At 39.5% G+C, this 12,516-nt stretch overlaps 2 protein-coding genes across 2 annotated transcripts; one reads left to right on the forward strand and one right to left on the reverse strand.

The window, feature by feature from the left end:
- The first annotated feature begins 1,975 nt into the window (after positions 1–1,975).
- Positions 1,976–3,300, forward strand: LOC104437243 (fasciclin-like arabinogalactan protein 3). The gene has a single exon (XM_010050155.3). It carries the CDS (start codon positions 2,168–2,170, stop codon positions 3,203–3,205), a length of 1,038 nt encoding a protein of 345 aa, XP_010048457.1. The 5' UTR covers positions 1,976–2,167; the 3' UTR covers positions 3,206–3,300.
- Positions 3,301–5,489: 2,189 nt separating this feature from the next.
- On the reverse strand, positions 5,490–11,328 carry LOC104437244. Its single transcript, XM_010050156.3, has 4 exons — positions 10,739–11,328; positions 8,905–9,001; positions 8,358–8,417; positions 5,490–5,961 (listed from the first exon to the last, which is right to left on the reverse strand). Exons 1-4 carry the CDS (start codon positions 11,164–11,166, stop codon positions 5,878–5,880), a joined length of 669 nt encoding a protein of 222 aa, XP_010048458.1. The 5' UTR covers positions 11,167–11,328; the 3' UTR covers positions 5,490–5,877.
- Positions 11,329–12,516: the final 1,188 nt, after the last annotated feature.

Consider the following 12,516-nt stretch of genomic DNA (forward strand, 5'->3'; position numbering starts at 1 on the left):
ATTCACAACCCATTTAACTTATAAAGGTTATTAGTTGAATCAATCCATTAATGAGATAATATCTTCTTGAGCAATTTCGATAATTTTTTGAATTTTTTATTTTTAAAAAAAATATTTTTTTTTTATTTTTCTTTCTTTCTTTCTTCTACTTTTGCCCCTAGAAATTCCAATAGTTGACCTAGGGCCAATTGAAGCCCTCGCCAACGGTAGGCGAGGGCCGTAAAGCTTGCCCAATCACCAATAACACTGGCAAGGCATCGGCCTCACTCATGCCTTGCTAGCCTCAGGCAAGCTCAAGCTCGTCAGATTTGGTGAGATTGAGTTTGCCAATCCTAGCGCTAGCGAAACTCTAGCCTCCTTGATTTGGCAAGCCTCAAGCTTGCTAGCTTGTGGCAAGGTTTGAGCTCGCTTGGTTTTTTTTTTTTTTTTTTTTTTGGGACGGGAGGAACCAACTTGCACCGACAACGGTGCGCCGTAAACCCCGGCGACGCTAGCGGGAAACCACCACCCCAGGCGTCATGCTTAAGTCACCATGTAGCTAAGATGCCTCCTCGCTCGCAGGGATTCGAACCAAGGCCTCCACCGGGGAGGTCCAAGGCCCTACCATCCACACCACCTCGGTCGGTGGTTCTTGTTGTTGATCATAGTCACCATGACTGGCAATTAGGAGAAGAATGAGGAAAAATAAAAAGAAAGAAAAAGAAAAGAGAAAAGAGAAAATAAATAATTAAAAATTCTATTTCTTAACAAATAAAAATATTTAAAATGAGTGCACGGGAAATCAAATAAGATTTTCTACACTAAGCAAAAATATTTTCTAAGTCATTTTAAATTTCAACCAAACACAGGAAAATATTATCAATTTCAGAGATATCACATTTTTTGTGAAATAAATGGAGCCTCATTTTTTAAAAAAGATTATAAAATTTATCCATTAAATTTGTAATTGTATGGAAGTGTTTTAACAATATAATTTTTTGAAAAAAAAACATAAGAAACAAGTTTTTCGAGATTTGATTAAATATAAAAGTGTTTTATAATATCCGTCAGGTCAAATATGAGTCAATAAATTTATATAACTAATAAATAGGTCATAGATGGGTTAATGGATCAATTTCAATCGAAACAATTATGACCCCACCTAAACCTGACCTGACCTGACCTGACCTATTCATTTGATAGGTTTACTTGCAAGCTCGTATGATGCAATTTTAATCCAAAAACCCTTTTCTATAAGTTCCTCCTTTACGATTTCCTATCTCTCAATAGATGGTTCTATGATAGATAAGACCACATGAAAATCAAGAGCGATGATGTAGTCTTTTGGCAATTAGAACGAGAATATCATCCAAAAAAAAACATAAACTTATTATACGGCAATTAATTTATTTTTTAAAATTTTTAATTTACTTTTTAACAATTTATCACTTTAATTGTGAACCTTTTAATAATTTGACAATATAATTATCCTAGGCGATTTTGAACTGAAATAGCAGTCCTTGTCAATGCCATGCCACATAGAACAATTGTCGTCCATATCAACAATTTTCGACTAAAATTGACCAGAATAATATATTGGTAAATCACCAAGCCAAAAGGTTTCTGAATTAAATTGATAAAATTTGAAAAGTTTAATACTGAATTAGTTGCCATATAATAAGTTTAAGACTTATGGGACAATTTTCCTCCAATAGAGCTGTAAACTACTAGATCCAATTGATACACGTTCACACATCCAACTCTACTTTATCTGTCTCAAGGACTTCGAATTGGGAAGAAATGAAACAGATGATTAAAGTCCGGGATACAATCGAAATGAGCCAAGATTTAGAATAGAGTACAGGAAAAGTAGACCTCTCAATATGGAACTCTTACAAATTATTTGCATCTTCCTTCTTATCACAAGGATTTCGCGGTTGGCCCTTACCATTATTAGCCATATCTACCAACGGATTGCCAACTAGATTCAGTCTGCATCAGCAACCGCGTTTACTCAAATTGATCATAGGATCCACATCAAGATGCAGGATGAGATTATCTTGATGCAAAACCCAGCAACAGATTTGTGCCAAATTTTGCCTATCTACCATTGTTTCTCCTGTAGAACGAGTTGTGCCAGAATTAATCCAAATTTAGAGACAGCATCATCCGCTCCAGATTATCCAGAATGGCAAAGCTATTTCGGAATTGGGAGGGAAGGAGAAAATCACTCTTGCCCATCAAAAACCTTTGGAGAACTGCTGATCTCCTTTGTAAGGATCCCTTCTTTATAAAGCTTCTAAGCTCAAAAGTCTCTCAACAGGTTTTTGGACATCCCCCCCATCAGAAAAAGAAAGCTGCAAAGATGAATTCCAAGGCTTTTGCTTGCCTCTTCTTTGCGGTTTTCATCTTCTCTTCCTCAGCCGCCAGCGCCTTCAACATCACCAAGCTCCTCAGCCGGTACCCGGATTTTAGCACTTTCAATGACTTTCTAACCCAAACCAAGCTCTACGAACAAATCAACCGCAGGCAGACCATCACGGTCCTCGCCCTTGATAACTCGGCTGTTGGCGATATTTCGGGGAAGCCCGCGGATGTCCTCAAGAGTATCCTGAGCGCACACGTTGTTCTCGACTACTATGATATTGAGAAGCTCACAGACCTGTCGAAGAAATCTACCCTGCTCACCACTTTGTACCAATCCAGCGGAACCGCCCAGAACCAGCAAGGGTTCTTGAACGTGACCAAACAGAGTGGAGAGATCGTGTTTGGGTCCGCGGTGAAAGGAGCGAGCCACAATGCCAAGCTTGTGAAGGCCGTGGCTGCTCAGCCCTATAACATCTCGGTCCTTCAGGTTAGCTCACCGATAATTGCACCAGGAATCGATGCTTCCAACCCAAATGGAACTGTCCATAATGCCACCACGCCGTCTGCTTCACCGGCGGCAACGCCCAAGAAGGCCCCCGCCTCAAGCCCCGCCAAGTCCCCAGTTGCAGATACACCCGATTCATCGGAAGCTCCAGCTGCAGATTCTCCTGCCGATGCACCGGAGGCAGATGCACCGGAAGCAAGCGCACCGGAAGCAGACGCACCGACCAGCTCTCCCCCAGCACCTTCGGATGCCGATGCAGATGCACCAGCTCCCGGGAAATCTTCGAGCTCTCGCGTAACTCTGCCCGTTGGTGCGGGCATCGTGATGGGTTTGTTGTCAGCGATGGTGGCGTAAATTTGTAGCCCGGTGCCATTAATCTTTTTCGAACTCAAATGGATACGATATAGCTCTTTACTAGTCTAATTGCAGCAGAATCCATCATTCGCACAATTAACGACTGTACAATTCTAAACAAGCTACATCGTCCTGCTTTATTTGGCATGATACAACAATTAGCTCTTTTTGGACTGTACAAGGCCTGAGCCAACAGGCAGCTAATTATGTTAGGTTGGAGAAGAATAACCTTTTTTCCAGCTGCTATGGACTTCTCTAGCCACAGCAGCCCAAAAATACCGCAAGCTAAATGAACAAATAGTTTTGAGGCACGGATCATACAAGCAAGGCCATACACAAAGTCGAAATTCGAACTTCGAATATGTTAGATTTTAGTGAGATGACATTAAGTTTTGAAAGATTTTATTAACTAGTGGCCTGGAGACACTTATCAAGCAACTAATTAAGAAAATTTTTATGGTTTCCAATGCACAAATCAATCTCATATTGTGCACAGTCAATATCTTAAACATTCAAGTATTTCAAATAAAGTGTATTTAAGGGATAGGTGCATTAAAAGTTTTAAGATTTATCACGAAATTGTAATTAAATACTAAAACTTCCAAAAGTGTAATCATTAAGGAAAAGTGCTGACAAAGCTTTTTTGTTTTTAATTCTCTTTTTTATGTGGTGTTGAGATAGCTGAGATATAAAACTTCAGACTAAAACGACATTCTAATCTAAATTTCTTTTTTAATATAAAAAAAGGGCAATGAGGATCCTAACCCACCACCGGTGGCCCTTTTCAACAGTGGCCGAAATTCTAATCCAAATTTTCTTTTTTAATATAAAAAAAAGGGCAATGAGGGTCCTAACCAACCACCGGTGGCCCTTTTTAACAGTGGCCGGCGATGGTGTGGCACTAGCATTTTTTTTTTCCATTTCTATGTTCTTTTGTTTAAATTTAGCTTACGTTTCAATTTAATTTATGTAAAATTTGGGTTGAAAATAATATTTGAACCAAAATGGCATCATTTTAACTATATCTTACATGTTTTAACCATTAGAGCTCTATGTAGGAAAGAATAATAAAAATAAGTCACACCAATAATTTCCATTAACCATGTTAAATGAAGATACCGAAAGACCCTGATTGCATCGATTTGATATATTTTAAGACTTTAACTTTTCAAAATTACATTTTCATAACAAATTTTAAGATTTCCAATTAGTCTAGTAAAACAAGTGAGTCAAGTTAACCATTTACCATATTTTGATATATCTTAATGTAATACAAATTTATAAGCATATACTCAACTCATATTGCTAACACACTTCTATATTTAATCTAACCTAGAAAAAGTCAATACTCAAACTAAAGTGAGAGCATAGAGTAAAGGCGACAAAGAATGAAGAGTCACAAAGATCAATTGGATCTAATTAAATTGTAAACTCATGAAACACCCATATTATTTTAAATTTTATAATTTTAAATCTATTTATTGAATATAAATAACCCATATAGCAATTTAACTCATTAAATATGAGTTATTTTTCTTGTTTTTTTTTTTTTAGAGATACATCTATGACCCATTTTGATATGTCTACTTCCAATACTAAACAAGTACCCCAAGGGTAGTAAAACAATACCCAATTTCAAAACTAAAATAATGGAACTATTTAGGGCATCAATCTCCATTTAGAATCTATCATACAATTCTCTCGACAGCAAATCTTTTTTGTCTCAATACAAAACTAACTTAAAGGAGGCCACAAGAGGACCTGAGCAAGTCCTTAAACTACTCCTATTATTGAAGTCAACCCCAACAGTAAAATGGGGTAATGATAACCGCGAGGGTCTGGACCACCCTTAATTCGGGTCCTCTGCCTTGATTCCCGTGAAGCCCTTCTCCTAACATACTAAGCTAAGTTCAGAAAAGTAATAGGCAACTGGTCCATTACCCCAAGGGCAGTAAAACAATACCCAATTTCAAAACTAAAATAATGGAACTATTTAGGGCATCAATCTCCATTTAGAATCTATCAAACAATTCTCTCGACAGCAAATTTTTTTGCCTCGATACAGAACTAACTTAAAGGAGGCCACAGGAAACATGCTTTCAACATCCATGTAGCAGCAACTACCAGAGAGGCAGAGACCTAAGCGTAACATTATCAAGGGTACCCTGAAGGACCAGGGCAGAGGAATCTCTATTCGTTCTTTTCACCAGAGATGTAGCAGAATCCTGGATTGTGATGAATAAATAGTGACTCAGAAGCACAAAGGGTGCATTTAGAGTGAGGAGGCCAGCTTTCAACTTCCAAGCAAATTGCAAGGAAAGACATTAGAATCAGAAGATATCCACAATCAATGAAGCAGAAGGCCCAAATATCTCGAGTGTCTAAGAGAGAGCTTGAGGAGAAATTAAGGAAAAGTTTCCTTGTAAAGATTGATGCAACTAAAGCATTGTCTCAACCTCAACTTGGTAATTTCCTGACTAGTATGCACGTACTATAGCTGTTCAAAGAAATTACAGTCGAAAAGACTAACCCTAGCCTAGGAGTTCCATCCATGCCCTCATGGCATCTAATTAGGGGTGAATACTAACGCTGCTGCTAAACAAAAAAAGCCAACTACCTTCGGGGGGAAATCTTCCATCTAGACAAAATTCCCTCTTGAGCAAAAAGGTACTTCAGGCTTTGACCTTGTTGGTTATGTCCAATATCACCTTGTCCATGTCAAGGGCCTTCATGGGGCCAAATGGTCGTTTCATGTCCTGCACTCATGCCATACGGTAAGGTCAAACATACACATCTGAGAGAGGAATAAAATAAATGACAATCTCTCATAGATTGGATGGTGCCAACCAAATCGAGAGAAACAGTTAATCAAATAATGAAAGTACTACAAAGTTAAGATCATTATCATCATGTTTAGTAAACAAAAAAGGAAATCACATAATCTTGTATGAAACTTGTTAACAGAAGAATAAAAAAGCATTAAAAACTATGCTACCACCTGCACTCAAGAGCATCCAACCATAGATATAAAAGAAAGGAAAATGTTGTTAAGCAAATTTTTTGAAGAGTTATAGGAAGATGCAGCTGAATTTCTGAAGGACTTTAACCCAAGGCAAGTTTAAAGGAGCTCTGGGGGTTGAGCATCTCCAAAATGCTAATATAATTTTTCTCTTCCAACTCGGCCCTCACTAAATTTTCGTAATCCTGAAAAAGTCATCACCTCATGTGAAGTCACCAGCAAAGGGCCCAGGCAGCTGCCGGCCCGCCAACAAGCAGCCCAAGCAATGGCTGCCTTAGTTCACACAACCTAGGCGACGCCTGAGGTCGCACGACCACAACAGGTGAGGCTGGTCAGTGTCAAATCTAGCTCGCTGGCAGCTTGAGCCCCACCGGCAAAGGTTGGAGGTTTTTTAAAAGAAAAATACTAGCAAAAGTCCTTTACAAATGTAGTTTCTTCAAAAACATTTAAATCTAAGTTGCTTCTCAATGTATTTTTAAATTGCACTTTACAAAACACTATTTGCATTTAGGAAAAACCATTTCACCTGAAACCCTTTGCATATCGCAAAGGTTTTCCTAAAAAGCCTTACCCACAATAAGTGCAGCTATACATTAACATGTGCACAAAATGAACATAACAGAGATGAGAATGAGAATGCTTGGAGGTTTTTTAAAAGAAAAATACTAGCAAAAGTCCTTTACAAATGTAGTTTCTTCAAAAAACATTTAAATCTAAGTTGCTTCTCAATGTATTTTTAAATTGCACTTTACAAAACACTATTTGCATTTAGGAAAAACCATTTCACCTGAAACCCTTTGCATATCGCAAAGGTTTTCCTAAAAGCCTTACCCACAATAAGTGCAGCTATACATTAACATGTGCACAAAATGAACATAACAGAGATGAGAATGAGAATGCTTGGAGGTTTTTTAAAAGAAAAATACTAGCAAAAGTCCTTTACAAATGTAGTTTCTTCAAAAAACATTTAAATCTAAGTTGCTTCTCAATGTATTTTTAAATTGCACTTTACAAAACACTATTTGCATTTAGGAAAAACCATTTCACCTGAAACCCTTTGCATATCGCAAAGGTTTTCCTAAAAAGCCTTACCCACAATAAGTGCAGCTATAAATTAACATGTGCACAAAATGAACGTAACAGAGATGAGAATGAGAATGCTTGGAGGTTTTTTAAAAGAAAAATACTAGCAAAAGTCCTTCACAAATGTAGTTTCTTCAAAAAACATTTAAATCTAAGTTGCTTCTCAATGTATTTTTAAATTGCACTTTACAAAACACTATTTGCATTTAGGAAAAACCATTTCACCTGAAACCCTTAGCATATTGCAAAGGTTTTCCTAAAAAGCCTTACCCACAATAATTGCAGCTATACATTAACATATGCACAAAATGAACGTAACAGAGATGAGAATGAGAATGCTTCGTTAAATATGCAGGCATATGAGAAAAGACAATTAGAAATAATTCTATCCAAGAAAAACGTGTTGCTCCAATAAATAGTAAGATGAGAAAAGATTATTTAAGATAGTTTGGTCAAATCAAACGAAGACCTACAGATGCTCCAGTAAGAAGATGGGAGCAAGGGATGGCAAAACTAGTCAGAAGGAGACAATCACAAAAGATATGAAACTTGTAAAGCTTACAAAGAACCCAACAAAGAATCAAGCACAATGGTTAATAGAATTCAAATAAGATAAATTCACTTCGCAAGACAGGACTTAATTTGTCTTTGTAAACCAGGTGCAAATCTTGAAGTAAAGGCATGCTTTGAAATTTCTCAAAAAAATCATACTCATAATTTTTATTGCTGAAAAGCTCATATCCACAAAAAGTGGAAGTACTTTCCACCAGCAAATTATTTCTGAGCTGTCTGATAATCGAGAACCATATTTACATCCTGGGATGCAGGTCAAGTGATCCTTTATTCTACCTTATCCGGAAGAAGGGACAAAATTCAATCATCTATTCACAGCATTTCTCATTTCTTTCACTCTGCCTTTCTGACAAGATAGCTGCCATGATTTCTCACAAATGCAATAAAAAAAGGCAGCAGTCACATGGGTTTAAAGCTTATGGATGAAATGGCAAAGGGAAATAGAGCCATTAGTTAAAAAAATGTCAAAGCACTAACCAATAGGCTGATGAATTTTTCACCACCTTCCTCCCGTATTTCAAAGCAACCTCTTCTAGGCTGTACAAAAAATAAGATTAAAGTTTAGCTAACAGATCTTAGTAACAGGACAACTCACTCAAAAGTTCACTGTACCTATGAGTGAGTAACAGCACTGTTACAGAGTTAGATAAAGGATATTTTGAAATGCTTTCCGACATATCAAGGGCAGTATAAGATAGAACATACTACCTAGTACATAAACATTTAAGGTCAGTCTTATGATTTACTTTGGATGACACTGACTGCATTAACTTCACATAATTAGCAATGCCAAGCCATTTCCAGTTTTCCTTTGAAATAGATTTCGCTCAAGAGGATACAATAAATATAATGGCCACACCCCATCATCAATTTAGACGATGCAGTTCATTGAAGATTTCAGTATTAGATCCGTGCAGGGATCTTTACTTAGTCAAATTATGTTTGGAACAGCTCCAATCCCCTAACATCTGGAAACATATCAAAGGGCCAAGAATACCTCCCTATATAGCATACTCATGCTCACCTTATCTGGGTTGACCACAACAATGATGCCAGGCACACCTTTCTCCAAGCCATTCTTCACTTGAATAGCCCTTGTCTTGAAGGAATTGCATTGTTTGCTACACAAGGAAAGAAAACTAGTTAAGAAAAAATGGTAGGTTCTTTATCCCATCACAAGTTTGAAAAAGAGATATCTTGGTGGCATTATCATGAAAGGGAGCTTCATAATTATAAGTAGTGGTGGACTTAAGTACAGTACTAAATACTCAACTCACAACGTACTGAAATCCAGTTAAAAATTTCTCCGTCAATTGGTCAAGTTGTAAGGTCATCAAAATGAGCATTCAGATGAAGATCTTATTCCGTTTTCTAACCATTTAGTTTTGAGAGAAAATTATAACAAGTGGTTTGACTCTTGTTTTTTTCTTTGGAGCAACATGAATATATTTAAGTGCTACAATAGATAATACCCAAATCTCGGGGAACAAAAAGCAACACTAAACAACCACTAAGCTGAAAACCGTACTGGAAATACATGAAAGCTGAAAAAGCAGCATGCATCTGAAAAAGAAACAATTTGCTATCTCCATTGTACAAGGACTGCAAGCAAGTTAACAAGAATCTCCACCATTGAACAAATAGTAACACTAATCTACTTATAACCATAGTATGATATAAATACGGTTAAAATGTTCAATATAAGTACACAGTTCTAGTTCCCTCTTCCACGATGTTCTGATTATAAAGTATCTCTCAACAAAAACAGCAGTTCTAGTACGCTGGAATGGACTGAGATAGGAATGGAAAGGGGAATCGAATGGTGTGAGTGCTTTTACTATGCTTGACTATGATTTAAACAGAAAAAGATAATGTGCGTATCCTAATGAAGGAATATCAGTGTCAACATTTCAAAAAGTAAGTGGGAGAGAAAAGAAAAGATGGACTAGGAAATGTATTCTGCTCGAGCCTTATCACTTCACACCACCTACAAAAACAAAAGAAAATTCCCATAGAGATGACCATTCTTGCTAGGAAAAAAGGCCATGCCAAACTAATGGAAAGGGAATTAAGCCGGAGTCAAGATCCCATTTCCAGTTCAGTTACCCCAAACCAACCATGCCATAAGATAGGTAAAGGGAAAGGGAAAGAGAAGGATTCTAGGGTAACTAAGACAAATGGCGAAATAATGTAAGAACAGTTTCTTTCTTCCTCCGAAAATGACAAACGAGTGTAAAATGCAAACAAAAATGGAGGAATGTGGACAGCAGAGTCACCACAACAGCCATTACCACACTCCATTCACCATTGCTGACTTCTCTGACCTTCATGGAAACGAATCAAAAGCTTAAGACAAAAACCTCTCCCTATCATTTTTCTTAGACCGCCTTTCTCTCTAAAAAGAAAAGGAAACTTCTTCTCACCTCCCTTTTCCAAACACATAGATTGGCCACACCAACAAGAAGAGTAAGAAATTTCCCCAAAAGGCCGCCATAAAATGCAAGCATTTCTCAACAGGTTACCACTGTCCTGCCATTCTCGCACACCAGAGCAAAAGGAAACCGCTGGACCCTCCAACAGAGTTGCTTTTCGGTAGTATCATGGGTGTTTCATTCTGCAAAAACAACGAAAAGGGTCCAATACATGTTTCGCCCGCTTCGACCCACTCAACACAACGCCGAAAAGGCTATTGCTCCTTGGGTTTTGTCTTAGTAACATGAAAGAAACCCCAAGAAACTGCATCGCCAAAGAGACAAAAGACCCACAAATGCCGACCATCTCAACATTTCATTCCTTTCCTCTCGCAAAAGAAAGAAACGCAGCAGAAACAGAGAGAGAGAGAGAGAGAGAGGCGTCACCAGTGCTCGATGACGACGGTCTTGGCCTTGGAGTCCAGCGCCCCGCCAGCCTCTGCTTCCTCCAGCTCGTCTTCCACGGCTCCCTCTTCCTCCTCCCGGCCCTCCCCGCCGCCACCCTCGGCTTTCCCGGCGACCTTCCCGTCGGCGACCTCCTCCTCCTCCTCATCCTCCTCCTTGGCCGCCTTCTTCTTCTTCCTCCCCGCGGCCCCCCTGGCCTTCTTGGACGCCGCCGGCCCGGGCACCGAGTTAGACCTCGACCCTCCAGCGGGGACCTCCCCCTTCGCCGAGCTCCGCGTCACCCTCCTCGTGAAAACGGCGGTGGCGACGGCGGCCACGCTGGTGGTCGTGGTCGTGGTCGTGACGACCGTGGACTGCTTCTCCTCCTCTCCCGGGCCCGCCGCTCCCCCCTTGCGCTTCCTGGGTGCCATGGATGAAGCCCAAAAAAACCTCTCCCTCTCTCTCTCTCTCTAAGACTTTCTCTCTCTAGCTCTCCCTGTGGCGACAGTGACAGGGACAGAGGCCACCACTACTCCGCCTTTTTGTGCCCTTTGCTTCTCCCCTCCCTCCTCTCCCTCCGGTGGCCATCTCCCGCGCATCGATCCGGGGCGGGGGAAGCGGGGCGGAATTTCGAACGGACGGCCCCGATCTTCCCGTCCCCCTCCCCCCCAGCGTTCGTCTACCGTCGGATGGCGTGCGGGCGGGTGGGTGATGATGATGATGATGATGATGATGATGATGATGATGATGATCCCCGTGTGTCCCGACGGTCAATGCCATGCCATGGCCCGTCTGCATCCCCCCCTCATGATGGCGGTGACGATGGATGATGGGTGTGCGTTTCCACGTCTCCATCCGACTTTTTAACCGCTTCCCCCATTTTGCCATTAATTTCGCAAATTACTCTTCTTCTTTTTTTTTTTTTTTGTGAGTTAGGGAACCTCACACGGCCGACAGCCGGAAATAAATCACTGGGAGCGACCACCAGGTAAGTCGCTAAAGAGCTCAAAGCTAGCCTTCCTACATCGCAAGTTGTAGGAGTTTCGAATACTAGACATTCTCGATGGAAGTTTAGTGCCTACCCAGTTGAGCCACCGCGGTGGGTGGTGCAAATTACCCTTTTTTATTCACGTCGATTTCGTTAAATATAAATTAAATTAAGATGTCCATGCCCATGGCCGTCGTTTTCTTTTCTCACCATCGTGATATTTAACGTGATCGAAAATCATGTGAGGTTTTCTTTAATTATCCGTCCCGGCATAAGCGCATGAACCATGCACGGAATTCGCTGACTAAAGATAATGTTATTATCGACAATATTTAATCCCTCAATCGAATGCATCCATGTCGCTGGTGACAGGATTGACTTTTGGAAATTCGAAATTAATTAAAACAGAATGACCTGTTGATTCCACCAAATTAATCATGTAGCTGATAACGAAGGGCGATTAATTTTGGCTCGCTAAAACTTTTGAGGATTTAATTTTGAGCTTGTTAAACCATGTGGTCCAAACATGAGAAGGAAACTCACCGTCTTCTTTGCACATAAAAATCTTTAGATGCTCGAACCTTTCGCACACAATCAACGTCTTTGTCAAAAATGGAAAAGAAGAAGAAGAAGAAATATTATCCAAATCTATAGTCTCCTAAAAAAAATAGGAGCCACCAAGTAAAGATTACATTTTTAAATTAACATACTTAGATTAATATATAACATAATGGACAAATATTTTTGCAATTTTTAATTCTTCTTTTAGTTGAGGTGGTAGAGATTCGGAAAA

The sequence above is a fragment of the Eucalyptus grandis genome, chromosome 3, assembly GCF_016545825.1.
Source record: "Eucalyptus grandis isolate ANBG69807.140 chromosome 3, ASM1654582v1, whole genome shotgun sequence".
Classification (NCBI taxonomy): domain Eukaryota; kingdom Viridiplantae; phylum Streptophyta; class Magnoliopsida; order Myrtales; family Myrtaceae; genus Eucalyptus; species Eucalyptus grandis.